Genomic DNA, 19,389 nt, shown 5'->3' with positions numbered 1-19,389 from the left:
CAAGAGGATTCTCCTGTCCATTTGGTGGGATATGGCCGGTATTGTTTATTATGAACTTCTGGAACCAAATCAGACGATAACTGCTGATTATTATTCCCATCAGCTATCAAACCTGAATGAGGCACTTAACAAAAAGCGAGCGTCTTTAGTGAATCGACGCAAAGTTTTGTTTCACCACGACAACGCAAGACCTGATACCTCATATCACCTTTTCAATGGACTTCAATCTCACATGAGTAACAAGAACTACTCCTCAAAAGAAGCTATACAAAGGGATATCGAAGCGTATTTTGGCTCGAAGGACAAACAATTTTTTGAGCAGGGAATTAAAAATTTGCCTAAACGTCGTAAATAATGAAGAAAAATATATTATTGATTAATAAATACTTTAAACATCTTTTTTATTAATTTTAAAACCACCTTAAAAAAACGCACGAATTTATGGACTGATCTGAAACAAAGTACACCTTATTTATGTGCCAGACCACAGGAATATAGCAGGGAACTGCAAGGCAGATGAACTTGCTCGAACCGGTACAACGCCAGATCTCCAACCGGATAAGAGGCTGATACCTATGCCTGTAGCCACTTGCAAACTACTGATAGATATGAAAACCATCAATAAGGTAAACACAAGTTGGCAAAACCTCTCAACATGCGAATTACGCAGGCAGACATGGCCGAAATTGAACAGCAGACGATCAAAAAGCTTGTTAAGATTTAACAGAGAAACTATAAGAAACATGATAGGGGTATTAACTGGTCATTGTCTGATAGGCAGCCATGCTAGGTTAGGACTCCCGTACTTCGATTCCTGTAGAAGCTGTCTTAATACAGAAGAAGAGGAAACAGACAGATACCTTTTATGTGAGTGTGAAAGCTTAGCGACAAGGAGGCTTCGCACTCTTGACATGGCATTTTTAACTGATCAAGCGGACATAGTGCATCTTAAACTAACGAAGCTTTGCTCGTTTATTAAAGCTACCGGAGGGTTTGAAAAGGAACCCATAAGGTAAGGATAACTTCCAGTGGTATCACAATGGACCTACGAAGGGTCTAAGTGTGTCATTGCGACAGTCATCCCACCTACCTACCTAGCTTGACATACATAGTAATAATTTATGTGATCTGTTATTATTTTTTATTTTTTGTTCTACGAGTATATGTTTTTTCAACCATTTGTAAATATAAAAGAATATCACAAACTTAATCTGAAACTTTCAGGCAGTTAGCCTAAAATAATAGAATAATTGTAGATTGTAATCCTTTAGTAAATGTTTAAATAGAGAAGTTCCTGCGAGAAAAAAGGTAAATAGAAAATATAATTGAGAGCCTTTTTCTTAATATCCAAGAGTAGAATGTCTACAATACCTATTGTCTAATTGGCTAAGTTTGGCTGCGAATTACTGGCGATGCGCTTATTACGAGTTTCATTTCGACAACTGGCACTTGCGATGTGTGTTTTTGGGAAGTGAGGCAGCAGCCCTTCACCAGTTGGCGCGCAAGTTTTATACATCTCAGCTTATCAACATTTAGTATTTCTTCTTAGCCAACTAAAATGTTTTGAGTTAGAAAGTTTGCTTACCAAATGCGAAAAATGCAAACAGCAATTATCGGTCATAATTCACCCGTTTCTAATATTTATAAATACGTAGAGTGGCAAACGTACCAGAGTGCGTAATGATTTGCTTTTCTAGTTAAAATTTATTTGTTATTTTATTTAAAAAATATTGTGCATTCCTGAAGGAAGTAAAAAAAATCTTAATTTTGAACTTTTTAATGTAAATTTTCAAAACAATTTGTATGAAAAAAGTATGCGGTTTTGTAGCCCATTGAATTTTGCAAATTTGCACTGTTTAAAAACCTCGATGAATTAAAAACGAAATTTTTTTGTGGTGGCAACTCTAGCGGGTTTTTTAATATATAAAGTGAAGTCTATAAAAACTGCTATTAATTCATTTAATTTTCTTGAATAATCTTGAGCATTTTCTTCTATAAAAACATCGGCTTTATATGAAGAATTTGCAAAGTGTGGTTAGAAAAAAGTATTAAATATCTAAGCCACTAAAATTTTGACTTATTTTACTAAAATCGTATGGGCCATATCAATGCATAGCCGAATATTTTCTAAAATTTCAGACTGAAAATACAAAAAAAACAAAAATTTTATTTAAATTCCAAATGAGCAATATTTTTTAATTAAAATCAGAAAGAAATATGAATTTGAAAAGTTGTTTAAATATAAAAAAAAGAAAATAATCAACACGCATTCAGTTGTGCCCAGCACTGTATATGTACGTAAACCGTTTTTCAGTAAGAGCGCTTCAACTTTTTTTTTAATAAAACACAAACGGTTTGATTTTTTTGACCACCGCGTGCACGTTTTACGAAGTCCAATCGTTGAACCCAATTTTCGACCACTCTTTTGCATAAATCAGCCGAAATTCCAGCAATTTCGCGTTCAATATTGGCTCTGAGCTCACAAATCGTCGCCGGCTTGTTACTGTAGACCAATGACTTCACATAACCCCAAAGAAAATAGTCTAGAGGCGTCAAATCACACGAGCGCGGCGGCCATTCGACCGGTCCATTTCTGGAAATAATGCGCTCATCGAACTTACTCTTCAACAAATCAATTGTAGCGTGTGCTGTGTGGCTTGTGGCCCCGTCCTGTTGAAACCACATGTCGTCTAAGTCCATACCATTCAATTGCGGCCAAAAATAATCGTTTATCATGTCGCGGTATCGATTTCCATTCACAGTAACGTGGCGATCGTTCTCGTCAACGAAAAAATATGGGCCAATTACGCCGCCGGCATGTAAACCGCACCAAACAGTGATTTTTTCGGGATGCAACGGTGCCTCATGAATCACGTGTGGATTGCTTTCTGCCCAGTAACGCATATTTTGCTTGTTGACAAAGCCATTGAGCCAAAAGTGAGCTTCATCACTGAAGATGATTTTTTGGAAAATCTGCTCTTAAAGTAGCAGCAACAGAACGATTATTTTCATAAAAAATTTGCACGATTTGAAATCGTTGCTCAAGTGTGTAGCGTTCCATGATGAAATGTATACTAATGAAGTTTACAAATGACAAGCGAAAAATACAAAATATTGCGTCGTTCGCCCTCCCTATCGGAAAAAATTGAAGCGCACCTATTGAAAAACGCTTTACATAGGTTAGGTTAGCTAAACCCGGCTAGCCACGCATAGACTTTTTCGTTCCTCCCGATACTAGATGGAAACTGACTACTAAGATTTAAAATAGACATCACGTAGGATGTCAACGCTTTTAGCTTTTAGCAAATCTAAGCAGCGCTGAAAGATCCATTTTTGAGATATCCTCCAGAGCCTCAAACTGTGGGGCTTCCAGGTACTTCGAGCTCGTTTTTCATAACGTAGAAGGTGCTCTAAAGTTTCTTCTAAATCTTCTTTGCACTTCTTGCATTTGTCGTTGCTAGCAATGCCTATCTTGTAAGAACGCACAAAGTCTGTGCATCTGTCCTAGATGCACTGTTCTGCGCGATCTAAAAGCCTTCCGAAAGAGTGTTTCTGGTCATTGACCGGAATATCCCTCAGGATGTGGGTACAAATCTTTTGGATGGGCAAAACTGCAGTGACGGTTTGGCCCGTTGGCACGAACTCCTTCTGGACAATTCCTTTGGAATTCTAAATACAAATGAGCATCGACTTGATTTCTGACTTCTTCAAACGAATTTCTTGGGTGGTGGCTCGTCTGGAGCCTTTCCTTCAGCACTTTGACGCTTAGTTTCAGGTTCATGTTGGAAACACCACGTTTCATCACCAGTTACAATGCTGTAAAGGAAGTTCTCGTCTTTTCTCACCTCTTTGATGAATCCTTTCGAATGTTGAATTCTGAGCAATTTTTCGTCCTCAGTTAAGTTGTGCGGAATGAAACGACCGCAGACGTTTCGTAAGCCCAAATGATCAGTCAAAATGCAATAATTCGATGTTTTGGAGATATTCAACTCCGATTCCATGAACTTCAACGATGGTTTCGATTCATTTTTGGTAAACTTACGAACAATTTCGATGGAGTTTTCGGTGACTACTGATTTTGGGCGGCCCGTATTTCATTGTCATTTATATCCTCACAATCATCTCTGAAACGTGTAAACCACTTATGAACTCTGTCACTAGATAGACAATCATCGCCACAAAACTCAAATGTTTGGGTGAACGTTTTACCGATTTTAAAACAAAATTTGATATTAACTCTTTGTTCGAAACTCATTTTTGTACCGATGACACAAACATACTGACACCTTAGATGAATAACTTCTCTTCCACTAGACCGAATATCATCAAGCTCATCAAAAACAGTTTTATGACGCCAGTCTTGTTTATTATTATTATTATTATTTATAGGAAATATATGTATACAAACCATTTTTTTTTATTTTGGACTTCTCCTTGTAATTATTGAGTTATTTTCAATTTTTGTGTAAGCTAGCTCCGCGGCTTTCTCAACAGCAAAAGCTTCCACTTGGAAAATATTGCTCTGGTCCGGTAGCTTGATTGCCTGCCTGGTGCGTAGGTTTGAGCAGTAAATATCCGCTTCCACTCCGTACAAAGTTTTACAGTTGTCTATGTAAATATGAAAAGTCCTCAGGCTTCATGCCTTCGTGCCATTCCTCCTCTTCAATTGTAATATGAAAATTCTTCCAATTAAAGCACGTAGTCACGAAGTCTGTGCAACCTGCGCTCCTATTAAGCTATGTCTGAAGGTTCCGTAAATAAGTACTCCAGCAGCGATTAGTACCAACTAATGCCAACGGAAATGTATTCTCTCTGGGGCTCAATTTAGGTCACAAATTTAAGAACAACCTTGCAATGCTGGTCGTTTCTGCGTTGAATCAAGGTTGGCGTCACTAAAACTGCGTTTTATAAATGAATCGTGAGGTGTTGCAGCTGAATATAAACTTAATATTAGCCTTGAATTTTTATACTTTGCTAGCTGAAGCAGCTCTCTTTTAGTCAACTCCTATAAGGAGGAGATCAAACGTCTCGAACGTGCAGGAAACATATCCCTTATCTGGATTCCAGGGTATAGGAACATAAAGGGGAATAAAATTGCCGAAGAGCTTGCTAGGAAGACGTCGACAGAAACGGTTTCAGTTGTTCCCATCTTAGACACCCTTAGGGGACACCTTGACAGTTGTTTTAAAGTAAAAATTCACAATTTCTTTCTAAAAAACGCGCGAAAAAAGGTGGAGTTCTATCTCATCGTGTGCTACCTCGAAAACACTTTGGCCTCAGCACAACAGAAGCAGGACGCTTGCAGTGAAGGGGATCCCCCGCCAATCAATTTCCAAGCTCATAGCGGTGTTCACCGGTCACTGCGTGATCGAAACTCTAGCGGAGAAACTAGGACATCCGTACAAACCCGCTTGCAGAAGCTGTGAGGAGCCTGCAGATAAAGGGACTATTGAACACTTTCTTTACAAATATCCGGGTATGGCGGCTAGGCGCTTGAAGTTCCTTAGTGTGCCTTTTGGGGCACACTACTCCACTACATCAACAGCTCTGAATGGATGTAGATGAGTTTTTTTTTCTTCCTCTAAGTTTTGTAACTTTTTGGTAATTTGACGGTATCAAAGCAGCACTTTAGCGCTGCTTACAGTGTACCCGTGGTTCTCTTGCCATCTAACCTACCTACCTACCAACCTAGCTGAAGATATTCTGAATATGCAGCTTTACTAACCACGAACCCTTCTAAAGCTTTTCCCTACAGTGAAGTTAAAACGTTACTTTGCCAATGCCATCGTCTGCTATTATTTGCTTATTCAACTGAAAATTATTGTATTTCTATGAAAAGCAGCACGGCAAGGACACACACACAAACGCATTAGAGTACTCTAAATTTCATTTTATTGACACTTTTCTTGGCGGGCGGCATCTGAAAATGTTTGTCTTTTCCGTTTTCTCTCCTTTCAGGCTCCTGGCGTCTGGGTTGGGTGCTCTGCGACATTTGGATATCCCTCGATGTCCTGCTCTGCACGGCGTCCATTTTGAGTCTTTGCGCGATCAGCGTGGATAGGTAAGTACAACAGAAAGCTGTTGAACGTCTCTTAAAAAGTTCAAATTTGGTTGTTTATTTAATAACTAAAAATACGAAAGGCATAAGCCTGTAAAATAATTTCAATTAACAATAAATTTTGAGCTTAATTTCCTGTATCAGTTGCCAGAAAGTGCACACATTTTTCACTTTTCTGCCAGAGACCGTCTTTAACTCTATTTATTTGTGATTTTTTTATATTTCTCTGTCCTTTTCGCCACAGGTACTTGGCAGTTACGCAACCTTTGACATATTCACGCAAAAGGCGTTCAAAGCGTTTGGCCTTCTGCATGATTTTGGTTGTGTGGGTGTTGGCATTGGCCATTACATGCCCGCCGATGTTGGGTTGGTAAGTATGCACCTTTTTACGAAAATTTAACAGTTGGTTCATTAAATGCTAAATATCATAAGGGAGCACTACATAACAGTGTACGTTCTGTAGCATTTCATCAAAATATCATCCCAAGAAATAAATCACAAAAATGTCATAATGGCAAATTAAGGCAAAGGGAACGCAAGAAGGGGGAATCATTTTATGGACGTTAAATGACTTCAATGAATTACTTGAATTATGCCGTTTAATTTTTATGTTGTTATTGTTGTTTTTCAAACATAATACCACCATAATAGTAATTGAAGTGGGCAGTTGGGAAAGGTTGTGAAAGCGCAAAAGAAAAAAATGCTTTGTTCCTTCGGTGAATAATCTTTCATACGCAAATGTCCTATAATCTGACAAGCATTTTTCGGCCTACTTTAATAACTCAATTAATTTTTATTCTAGTATTAACTTGGCCTGGCGCCAAAACAAAAATAATGCCTACTCATGCGGACTGTGCGCTTCGTGTACGTTGGGCGGTGGGAGGGCCATTCTTGGCTGCCTAAACAAACTTTATAGCCAAAATATGAAGCTATGGAAATTACTCAATACAAATATTTTTGATGAGGACTTTCGTAACAATTTTGTGTACTAATTCTGGTACGGCGAGGTTTGATAGGAACTGAATAATTCTAGCGAAATTTTATTATAATTTTTTTTTGTTTTAATTTTTTGTATCATTTAATTCTATGTTGTCACCTATCGTAAGCGAAATTTGCTTAACCGTAAGCAATTAAAATTAAAATGTAAAGGGTGATCAGATTGGATGTTCTTTTTCCAATAGGGGGTTTTTGACAGATCACGCGTGACTACTGTCAAACTAAATACATAATTTTTTTCAGTATTCATCGCCATTTCATCATGGAAGGACTTACGCCTCAGCAACGTTTACAAATCGTGCAATTCTAGTATGAAAATCGACGTTCTGTGAAAAGTGTTCATCGCGCGCTCAGGCCAACTTATGATGTTCAGCGATGGGGCCAATTTTTGGCTTAATGACTACATCAATGAACGAAATTTGGGTATTAAGGCTGAAGAGCAACCCAAAGCCATTGCAGGAGAGTCTTTTCATCCATTGAAAATAACCATTTGATTCGGCTATATGGGCAATGGGCTTGAGGAATCAACGGTCCATATTTCTTCAAAGTCGAGGCTGGCGCCAATGTAAAAGTGAATGGCGAACGCTCTTGCGCCATGATAGATAACTTTTTGATGCCAGAAAGTGAAATCTGTGATCTCCATAACATTTGGTTCCAACAAACCGACTCTAATTGCCATACAGCTCGTGAAACCATGGATTCACTGCGTTGTCGTTTCGGTGAGCAATTTAACTCTCGTCTCGGACCATTGGATTGACCACCAAGATCGTGTGATATCACATATTTGAACTTTTATTTGTGTGGGTATGCAAACTGTAAATGGCCAACTTCGATTGCGGCATTGGAAACCAACATTGCTAAAGCTACTCACGAGATACCGGCTAAGTCCTACAGCGTGTCGCGACTCATTGAAAATTCGTGTTTACGGATGGCCGAATTACGGCGTAGCTGCGGCGAGTTTTTGAAACAGTTACGTTAAAAAAATAAATATGAATGATTCTACATAAAAGTAATAAAGATTGCCTAATCAATCTGAAGTTTCGTTGTCCAATTTCACTTGAAAATCCGATACCTCTAAACTGATCACCCTTTGTATGTAACAAACCCATTCAAATGTCGATTTTGAAACTCGAACTTCAAGTCTATTGCCACATAACAAATCCATTAATTTCTGTTGATTTCATTTTGCCGTTTACTCAAGAACTGCATTTAACAAATTGACATCTAAATCTTGATGAAGACGCGAGATTATTAGTTAATATCCTTAATGAGTATTTTCCTAAATAAAAAAAAATTAGCCCCCCTATCGATGGATTTATAATTTTTGTAAATGGCGGTGTACAACAGCTGCAGTATGCAAACAAATAAGTAAAGAAGTACTTAAAAATCAAAATTTTCCATCAATCAATCAAAAGATTTTCATCACTCAAAATGGTAAAAAAAATGTGAAATACAAAATTGGATGATTAATTTTGCGGCGCAGCCTCTTTTACATATTTATGTAATCTTAATCGCTTCAAAATTAATTGCCATCAAATGAACTCCCACATCAAAATAGAACAACTCACAAATTGCCTGTGTTGCTCAACGAAACTCATCTCAATTCACTAGACTAACTGGATTCTCTTTTAAAGCTGGTCAAATTTGTGGAAATGAGTTTTCATTGAAATATAGCAGATGCGAATACATTTAATTGCCATAACTACTTTTTCGGACATTTCGGTTGTAGTCGCAGGATCTTTTAAGTTCGAGTTTCTTTTACAAATTCAAAGTAAGCTAAGTCAAATTTGGCGGGTAGTGGCAGTGGAACAGCTGGCTTGATTTTATTTTTATTTTTTTTAAGCTGTTAGCATGCCAAGCAATAGAAATTTAAAGGGTTCTTAATATATTGCCATTTATTTTCGAATTTATTTTCCAATGGCCAAACATGCCAATTGTGTCTGTTTACGTAGGCACAGATTTTAATGGAAATGATCTTCATACATTTTGCCAAAAAAGTACCGCAAAATAAATGTTTAATCATCTACATTTATTTTGTCGCCTTCAAAATAGGCTCCATTCGAAGCAATATACATATGCCAACGATTAGTCCAATCGTCAAAGCACCTTTTACCTTTTAAAGTCGTTTGAAGAGATCTTCTTCAGCTGTTTCAGCGAATTCTCCTTAATGGCCTCTGTCGATTCAAAGCGGCGTCCGTGGAGTGGCAATTTAAGTTTTGGGAAAAGGAGAAAGTCACGGGGTGCTAAATCCGGTGAATACGGTGGTTTTTCGATGATACTTGTCGATTTTTTTGTGAAAAAAGCGTTCACAATATCAGCCTTGTGAGACGGTGCGTTATCATCGTGTAAGATCCATTAGTTTACTTTCCACAAATTGGGCCGTTTCTTACGCACATTCTCTTTCAAATGTAATCAAAGAAAACTAGTAGCATGACTTTCACTTTTGACCGACTTTGACGTGGTGTTTTGGGTTTCGGTTCATGTGGATAGCGCCATTCAGCCGCCTGTCCACTGGTTTGCATGTCAAACTCATATCCCTCCCAACTGGTATGATGCGTCCGAATTCATTTGCTCAAGAATGTCTTCTTCGGATGAATTTTTTTATTATAAAAGAAATTCAACTCTCTAGGAACGAGACGAGCAGTCACGCGTCTTAGCGTCTCATGCCCAATTGATGGTGTAAAATGTTGCTAATTGATTCGTGAGACACGCTAAGGTCACGAGCTACCTCCCTCAAACTTAAATGATGGTTTTCCAGCACCATTTTCTTGACTTTGTCGACGTTTTCATCTGTCGTTTCCACGACAGTCGGTTCAACGTTACCAAAACGACCCGGATTTATATCCGGCCAAGGACTGTCACTCCAGGAGCATTCACCGTATGTAAGTATGGGGAATGTTTATGCTGCTACAACAACAACAACATGAGATGGGCGACCAGATCGGGGCAAATCTTCCACAGCTTCTCGGCCCTCTGCAAAAGCCTTATACCACTCGGGGATTCGAGTTTTTGATACAATAAAGCACACTCGCCATAGGCTTTTTGCAATATTTTCAATGATTCGGCAAACGAAATCCCGTGCAAAACACAAAATTTAAGAGAAATTCATCCATCGATATTTTCATCCATAGTGAAAATCGCACAGCGCACCTGCGGTTGACTGATATAATTAAATGCCAAAAACAAGCTAATTGACAGATCTCGTTCAAACTCTGTGACACTATAGAGGATAGTTGTACCAATATTCCAGCAAAAAAAATTTAGACATGTGTAACGCGCGCTTTTCAAATGAACAATTCTCTATATTTTTGACAGAATGTATTGGAAAATATATTTTTTTCATCAAACTGCTTCCCAAATGAATCGAGAAGAAGAACATTTATCATACATGAAATGAAGATTAGAATTACAATTTCACATTTCTTAATAAACAAAAAATCCCTTTCAAAATATTATGGAGTTAGAACCAAAAACAAAAAAAAGGTCATATGCACTTCTGTTTTCGCGTCCATTTTTTCTTTCATGTAATTAATTTAGGTAACATTTCATTCTATTTCTTCTTATTCCGCATCACAGGTATGAGCCGGGTCGTCGAGATCTGAATGAATGCCGGTACAACCAGAACGAAGGATATGTGATTTTCTCCGCCATGGGCTCATTTTTCATTCCGATGGCCGTTATGATTTATGTTTATGCGCGAATTTCTTGTGTCGTTGCATCACGCCATGACCACATGACTGACATTAGTGTGCATAACAAGGTGAGTGAGAAGTAAGCGAATTAGAGTTGTGTGTGTGTGGGTGACATCAGGTGAGGAAATGTTGAATGTTCTACAGTTACATAAATATTTACATATATCTTAATTTTTTTTTTGCTTGTTCACTTCTCTCGGGAGCTAGTGCCTCGATAAGACGCAGTTTTGCTTTGGTTTCGCTAATCTATATTTTTATACGCTGCATTAAATAACTAGAGCGCTAGGACTTTTTGACAAGTTTTGCCTACTTAACTGCTTCCTGTTTAATTTTGATAATTTTGTTATCATTTTATATTTTTTTTTTTGCAGAAAGCAACTTAGTTTCAAACTTTGCACAAAATTTAAAAATTTTCAACAAACTTTGAATAAAAATTTAAATTTTTTAATAAAAATTTGTAGAAGAACTCTGAGTATGCAGTTTGGTAGCTCATTCATGTTTAGATATTTTTTTTAACGTTGTTATGCATTTTGCTCCATATACCAAATGCTCGACATTTTTGTTTTTCTTTTGCAAGAAAGCACCAAATATTGTCAGCAAAAAAAATAATAATAATAAAAAATCGACGAGATTTTTGAGAAAATTTGAGCTTGTACTCTATTAAAATAAAATTTGGAAAATTAACGAAATTTTTTTTTATGTGGGAAAAACTCGCAACACCGTCGAGGAAAAAAATGATAAAAAAAACAGTGCAATTTTCTAGGAGCTTCAAACTTGAACTTTATTATACTAAAATTTAATGAGCTATAAAACTGCCGGACCACAAATTTTTCCAAAAATTCTAACTGCGATGCGTGGAATTCGGATATTAACTTTGTGAAATTTTTATAGTTTTTATACAAAATTCGAAACTTGATTTTTATTACACCAAAAGTGAATGGAGTATAAAGTTACAGCTCAGAATTTTTTTAATGTTTTAAAAATTCTGCTAAAAAATTGATATAGTGATAAGAAATGATGTAAAATAAATAAATTTTATAAAATTTTTTTAATTTCTGATTAAGGGGGAACGCCACTCTGCGGGGTCAAAAAATAGTCGATTTTTGGGAATTTATTTTTGTAAATGGGAATGATTATTCGAGGATCGGACAAAAGGCAATTTATTATAAATATATGTAATAGGACTATGTTTAAGTTCGTGCGGTTTTTTTTTCGAAATTTGAAACTTTATTGACGTAAAATGGTTACAAATTTAATATTCAAAGTATTGTCCATCGCTTACTACTACTTTTTCCCATCTTTCTGGCAATTCACGGATTCCCTTTGTGAAAAATTCGGTCGGTTTTGCCGCAATCCACGAATCGATCCATTTTTTGACTTCATCGTAATTACGGAAGTGCTGGTCAGCCAGGCCATGTTGCATCGATCGGAAGAGATAGTAATCGGATGGCGCAAGGTCTGGACTATACGGCGGGTGGGGTAGGACATCCCATTTGAGCGTTTCTAAGTATGTTTTGACCACTTGTGCAACATGTGGCCGAGCATTGTCATGTTGCAAAATAACTTTGTCGTGTCTATCGGCGTATTGCGGCCGTTTTTCTCGCAGTGCTCGGCTCAAACGCATCAATTGTCGTCGGTAGACATCCCCCGTAATCGTTTCATTCGGTTTCAGTAGCTCATAATACACAACACCCAGCTGGTCCCACCAGATACACAGCATAACCTTCAGGCCATGAATATTCTGCGCCGACGTCGATGTTGAAGCATGGCCAGGGTATCCATACGTTGCCCGACGTTTTGGATTGTCGTAATGGACCCACTTTTCATCGCCAGTCACAATTCGATGCAAAAAACCCTTTCTTTTGTGCCGTTGAAGCAGTTGTTCGCATGCCATAAAACGGCGTTCAACGTCTCTTGGCTTCAATTCATACGGCACCCAATGGCCTACCTTTCGGATCATTCCCATGGCTTTTAAACGTTTGGAAATGGTTGATTGATCAACTCCCAAAGTTTTTGCAACCTCTTCTTGCGTTTGAGCCGGATCTTGATCGAGCAATTCCTCCAATTCGGTATCCATGAACTTTGGCGGCGCACCCTCGCGTTCTTCGTCTTCCAAGCCAAAATCACCACTTTTAAAGCGTGCAAACCACTTCTGGCACGTTCGCTCAGCTAGAGCATGCTCAGCATAAACTTCCACCAAGATACGATGACTTTCGGCTGCTTTTTTCTTCATATTAAAATAATGAAGAAGAATTCCCCGCAAAAACACATTATTTGGCACGAAATTCGACATTTTCAAGTGTGGTAAAAATATTGTTGTTTACGCTTCAAATAAAAAACTTATACTGACGTTTGTGCCTTACGACAGTAGCTCTCCAATGAATGTTTGGAAATGTGGATCGATGGAATAATAATCAAGTTACGCCATCTGTTGTAAAACCGCACGAACTTATCGATAGACCATTATTAAACTATCTTGATGTAAATTTTTATTAAAAAATATTGAAAATTGACAAATTTATGTTAATAAACGTAACGAGTTAAAGAAATGACGTCATCTGGTGGCAGCGATACAGCAATGAATAATCATCTGAAATCAAAAAAACAAAAGTTTTATTATTCTACACAATAGTGGCTATCGTTGTACGTAGCCGTTTTTTGTTTTTTTTGTTTTTTTGTGACAAAATGGTGGTGATTTGAATTTCGATGTGTGTTTTTCACCATTTTTTTTATTTTCAACAGGCCCAAAAAAATAGTTATTTTCAAAATTTTGAAAATCGGCTACGTACAACCATAGCCAATGCGATAACAAAAATTTTGAAAAAAAGAAAATTAAAATCGGTCTTAATTAGTCTTCGAGAAATCGTTGCCACCGTATCAAAAAAAGTCGTTTCGAGAAAAACGCGTTTGAAATAAAGCATCGTATCATAAGCGCTACGGGGCCGAACCGACGCGACGGGCGCTCACTTAAGCGCACATAGAATCGAGAATAAAGCGAATTTCGCTTTAAAATTTCTACCACATTTTCTTGAGTAGTTGTACTAACAATTTATGCAAAAAAATCGATTTTTTTGAATTTTCATAGTGGAGTTCCCCCTTAAGAAGCGTGAAATTTTGAAGAAAATTTGCAGAATGTTTATTTAATTTGCACAAATTTTGAAACATGGTATTATATGGTTTTTTTTGTAGTATGGGCTATATTTTTATAAAAAAAGTTTAAAAATTAAATAAAAAAAATAGTATGAGTTCTATTTTCTTTTAATTTTTTTAATTTCTTATCAAAAACTCTAAAATTTTTATGAACATTGTTTGATGTTTTTTTATTTGCAGAAGTTTATATAGAAAAAGTTTAAAAATTAGATAAAAAATATAATAAAAGTTCTATTTTTATAAAACTTTTTTAATTTCTAATTAAGAACTATACAAGTTTTTTGAAAATTGTTAATGTTTTTTTAATTTGCACAAAGTTTGAGACTTGAATTTACACGGTTTTTGTTGTGGTAGGAGCTATATTTTTATGAAAAAAATTTTAAAAATTAAACAAAAAAAATATTCTAGTATGAGTTCTAATTTTATAAAACTTCTTTTAATTTCTGATTAAAAACTATTAAATTTTTCTAAAAATTTGTTGATGTTTTTTGTAATTTGCACAAAGTTTGAGACTTTAATTTCCATGGTTTTTGGTATTTCTATAAAAAAAGTTTAAAAATTAAATAAAAAATAAACAATTAGTGAAAATTTTGTCGCACGGCCAGTAATATTAGCGCAGTTGTGTGTACATTAGGGTAGACTAATTTTTTTTCTCACAACGTTCTTAATAAATTCGGATGCTAAAACTCATTATTCTAAAAAAGTGCTCTAGAGCCTAGTTTTAAAATAAATTCAATCAATCAAAATTTTAAATGGAAGCTATTAATTTATATGAAATTAACCCTTTAACTGTTTATGTTGAGTATACTCGTCAGAGCAAAACGATAATTGTTCGCATAATGTCGAGAATACTCGTCGTGAAGATAAGAAAATCGCGTTCGTATTATTATTCAACAGTCGAATTTTTTCCCTGAAAAAGGGTGGAATTTTTTTTTTATATTTAGTTTAGAATATTCGTTAGTCTGGCAGCCTTATTTATTTTAATGCACAATAGCTTGCATTCAGCTGAAATAACAAATTTTGGGAAAGTACTGTTACAAACTGTTTTTTTTTTTGTAACAAAAACTCATTTCACAGTTGAGCTTGCGAAAGTAAAAGTTATAAGAGTTCTGTGGATTTTATTGAGATAAAAAGTAAGTGTGATACTTTTATTCCTTTGAGGAATGAAATTGTGAAATGCATAATTTTAATTATCCCTACCAGATGACTTATTATAATAATCATGAAATTATGTTTTTAAACAGAAAAAAAACGCAAAGGAATGGTAATTTTGTCGTCTTCTGATGAGAGTAGCTAGGGAGATGTAGGAAGCAGTTGTAGACGATAGGGAGGAATTTCAAAAGAGAAACCAATGAAACAAAAAAAGAAAATAAAAGTAACAGAAATAAGTTCAACATGGACTGCTGTGGGTAGAGAATGAGAACCTTTTGGGTTCTTATCTAATCCTTGGAAGCGCTTCGATATTCCTTCATCTTACCCAAGATTTAAAAAATTAGTTCCATCGACTGTTAATGAAATGCGTTGTTTCATTGCTTTGGGTACTCGTTTTGCAAGGAATGGTAACTTGGATTTCTTGAAATTCATTTGGTCTTTTATTGCTTCTGTTTTCCTTCTTATATTGCATTAATATTTTATCTTTATGTGATATATTTTTTGTCAATGAAATAAATTTTGTTTGTTAACAGTGAGTAAAAATAAATATTTTCTAAAAAGCCAACACGCAACGTTTTATTTTTAGTGACAATTGCCAACTTTTATAGGCATAAACATTTTACTCTGTTTATGTCGAGTATACTCGTCTTCGCTGGAAAAGAATTAAGCAGGCAGAGACAGTTTTTCGAAACAAACTTAAGCAGTTAAAGGGTTATTAGGGATATTAATATTTACTTAGGCATTTTGTATGTTAATTTGTTGTACTTGATAGTTTCTAATTACGAAGAATTAAATTTTTTTTATTTTGGTTTAATATTAAAATTTTTTTTTTTCGAAAGTTTGAGTTCGATTTACATTTAAAAAACTAAATACAGCCATTTTTGCTATTAAAAAATTAAAAAATTACGTATAATTTGCTTTTAGCGCCTTTATGCGACTTTTTTTGTAAAAAAAAGATACAACATAATTTTTGGTTTTTGCATGCAATGTTAGCCATTTTTTCCATATATAATAATAATAGACTTCCGAACGTGCGCTCTTTATGAGAGAAAATTCTCAACATAATTTGAAAAAAAAACTTGAAACTTGGGCTTTATTATACCAAACAACATTGGACTATGAAAACGCACACTCGTAATTCGTTTTTTTTTTCATTTAAATACATAAATAATGAATTCGTATTAAGAGTGGAAAATTTTGCTGATAATTTTTGAAATTTGTTAATTTTTTGTGAATTTTGTACTAAGTTTCGAACTTTCACTTATAAGATTTTTATTATACTTACTATTATAATCTTGTTTACTGTATTTTTACAAAGAATTTACGAAAAAAAAATTAGCACAAAAAATTTTGCGAATATTGTGAAAAGATAAAGTAACTTAATTATGTCACCAAAAGTGTAGCTGCTTTTTAAATTTTGCGTGCTAAAAATTGTCCTTCGAGCTAGCTCCAATGCAGTTTTTTCCTACAATTTCTTGTATATTAGAATCTGAAATTCTTGGAAAGGTGTTGAAAAAAATGTATTCCATTAAAAGCACTAATGTTAACATACTACTGTGGGCAAAAAGTAAGGGGAATTTGGTTGTAAAATGAAAAATCTTTATTTATTCTTGTAAATCAATTTCATCCCCTTCAAAATAATCCCTTCTCGATAAAATACACTTATGCCAACGATTTTTCCAATCTCCGAAACTTGCCAAATAGTCCATTTCCGGTATAGCCATCAGCACCTTCTTCAATTCAGCTTTTATCTCCTCAATTGAATTGCTTCACGTAAACGACGCATAACGCTCAAATAATATTCCTTATTAACAGTTTAGCCAGGTGGAAGGAATTCATAGTGCACCACACCACGAAAATCGAAAAAAACTGTCATCATGACCTTTATTTTTGAACGACTTTGACGTGCTCTTTTCGGTCTGGCCTCGCCTTTAGCACCATATTCGCTTGATTGGTCGGTTGTTTCAGGGTCGTAAGCATAATTCCAAGTCTCATCTCCCGTAATGATGCATTTGAGCTTGTCCTGATAGTCTGAAAGCATTGTTTCACACACATCAACGCGACGACTTTTTTCCAAGAAATTGAGAGTTTTCGGTACCAAACGAGATTTGACTTTTCGTAGGCCCAAATGGTCTTTCAAAATGGTTTTCACAGATCCTTCTGATATTCCGATCATATCAGTAAGGTCTTTAACAGTCAACGGACGATTTTTGAGCACTAACTCCTTCACTTTATTGACGTGTTGGTCATCTGTTGACGTCGATGGTCGTCCGGAGCGCTCCAAGTCATTAACACGTTCTAGACCCTCTTTGAAGCCTTTGTACCACTTATAAACATTTTTCTGCGACATGGTCAAATCACCAAATGCCTTCTGCAACATGCTAAACGTTTCCGCAGCCGAAATTTCATTCCGCAAACAAAATTTGATGGCACTTCTATGCTCAATCAAATCAGACATTGTAAAAATCGAAAAATGCACTCTTGGTCGTTTGGTAAACACAAGCGTAAATATATTACTGATAATGACATTCACATGAAAGTTGGCCTAGATGTTATTAACAGTGCTGCCAACTCATGAAAAAATAACTAGAGCGAAATTTTAATCCCGCAAAGTTTGACAAATAAATTCACCTTACTTTTTGTCCATAGTAGTAAATGTGCATATGCGATAAAATGTGCGGAGTTTTGTTGTTTTTTATAGTAGTTCCTCTGAAAAATGTCGTCTAAAAGTAAATTTTATCAAAAAAGGAATAAAAAAGTAAAAAAAAAATGCATTAGAAAAAGTGAACTAATTCACTAATAAAAAAATTCACTTTACTTTGTTCGCCCAACGCGCATGCCAAAAAATTCGTAAATCTCTCATTTCATATTTATAATCACTAAAATTTTTAGAGCAACATAAATTCAACCAAATATTTCACGAAAAATAATAAAAACAAAATTTCTTTCATATGGCAATTCACTCCATTTTGCAGAAATTCAAGCGCTACACAGCCGCCGACGTCGACAATGACATTGACCATGAGTTCTCTGAGCAGGAGCTCAGTTCGGGTCAGCGAAAGCAGGCAGCTGCACGAACCTTTTCCAATCAAACAATTGCCAAGGAGTTACACGACGTGGTGCTGTCCGAAACTGAGACTGGCGCCGCCAATGCAGCAACAGCAATTAGCGGTGGCAATGGCGGCGGTTCCTCTTCATATTGCCACTCACTATTGACTTTGTCCACAGCGAATGCCAAGAATAGTTGCTACGAATTGACGCGCCCCTCATCATTGAAACGTACGCCCACATCGTCGTCCACCTTGACAGTCATGACAAGCGGTTGTGGTGGCACGAGCGGCACATGTGGCGGCGCCAGCGGAGCTCTGAATGTCGCCGCAATCGGCAGTACAAACGCCAGCGATCAAAATTGGCCCACACGTACACACAGCGCCCGACATCATCATCACTTTGGCACTTCGGGTGGCAGCATTGGCATCAGTGCGAACACTTCGGGTGGCAATGTGGCCACCTCACCAAATTTGCAGCCCGAAGTCGCTGCACTGACGCGACAAACTCGCATACAGCAGCAGCAACATCATCATCATCACAAATCCTTTTCGAATCGCATTACCTCGCTAAAGAAGGAGAATAAAACTACGCAAACGCTGAGTATTGTTGTGGGTGGCTTCATTGCTTGTTGGCTGCCATTTTTCATCTACTATCTGATAACACCCTTCCTGGCGGAGCATCAAGTTAGCCGGACACTGGCGAAGGGACTCACCTGGCTGGGATGGTTCAATAGCGCCATAAACCCGTTCATTTATGCATTTTACAGTGTTGACTTTCGGGCGGCCTTCTGGCGACTCACATGCAAACGCTTCTTTAGCGGCTCGATGAAACCGCAATTTCCAACGAACACCATGTCCATAAGGCGATAGTTACACGCTCTGCATGCATAGTATTACGCATAAGTAAATATTTACACACACACACACACACACATATAAATAATGCTAGTTAAGGTGATGCAATTTGCGTATAAGTAGTATTTAATAGAAAAATCACACACACATATGCAATATTACGATACGAAATGAAGCTAATGAGGTGGTATGTGGCTGATTCGGATTCATATCGTAATGCTATGGAATTTATATGGCCAGCTTAAATGAGTGGCAAACCAGAAGAATTTAGTGCAAACAGATTTGAGCGGATATGTGCACATGTACATATATTTTTCTGTAATTACGCGCAGCCTGCACGGTATAAAATACAAGGTGGCGCAAAATTAATCATCCAATTTCATTTTTTGAGAAATCTTTTTATGAAACAGAAAATTTTATTTTTTATGATGGAATA

General features: G+C 36.3%; 1 protein-coding gene across 1 annotated transcript in view; it reads left to right on the top strand.

Annotated features, from left to right (window-relative positions):
- LOC129253063 (dopamine receptor 2) overlaps positions 1 to 19,100 on the top strand; it is a 31,501-nt gene extending 12,401 nt beyond the window's left edge. The window contains exons 2-5 of the mRNA XM_054891302.1: positions 5,959 to 6,061; positions 6,303 to 6,428; positions 10,631 to 10,814; positions 18,024 to 19,100. Of these exons, the coding sequence (XP_054747277.1) occupies positions 5,959 to 6,061; positions 6,303 to 6,428; positions 10,631 to 10,814; positions 18,024 to 18,968 (1,358 nt within the window). The 3' untranslated portion in view covers positions 18,969 to 19,100. The remainder of the gene's footprint in view (positions 1 to 5,958; positions 6,062 to 6,302; positions 6,429 to 10,630; positions 10,815 to 18,023) is intronic.
- The last annotated feature ends 289 nt before the right edge of the window (positions 19,101 to 19,389 follow it).

Source organism: Anastrepha obliqua, chromosome 1, assembly GCF_027943255.1.
Source record: "Anastrepha obliqua isolate idAnaObli1 chromosome 1, idAnaObli1_1.0, whole genome shotgun sequence".
NCBI classification, from domain to species: Eukaryota; Metazoa; Arthropoda; class Insecta; order Diptera; family Tephritidae; genus Anastrepha; species Anastrepha obliqua.
The sequence above is the reverse complement of the archived record's forward strand: the minus strand, read 5'-3'. Positions and strand labels throughout refer to the sequence as shown.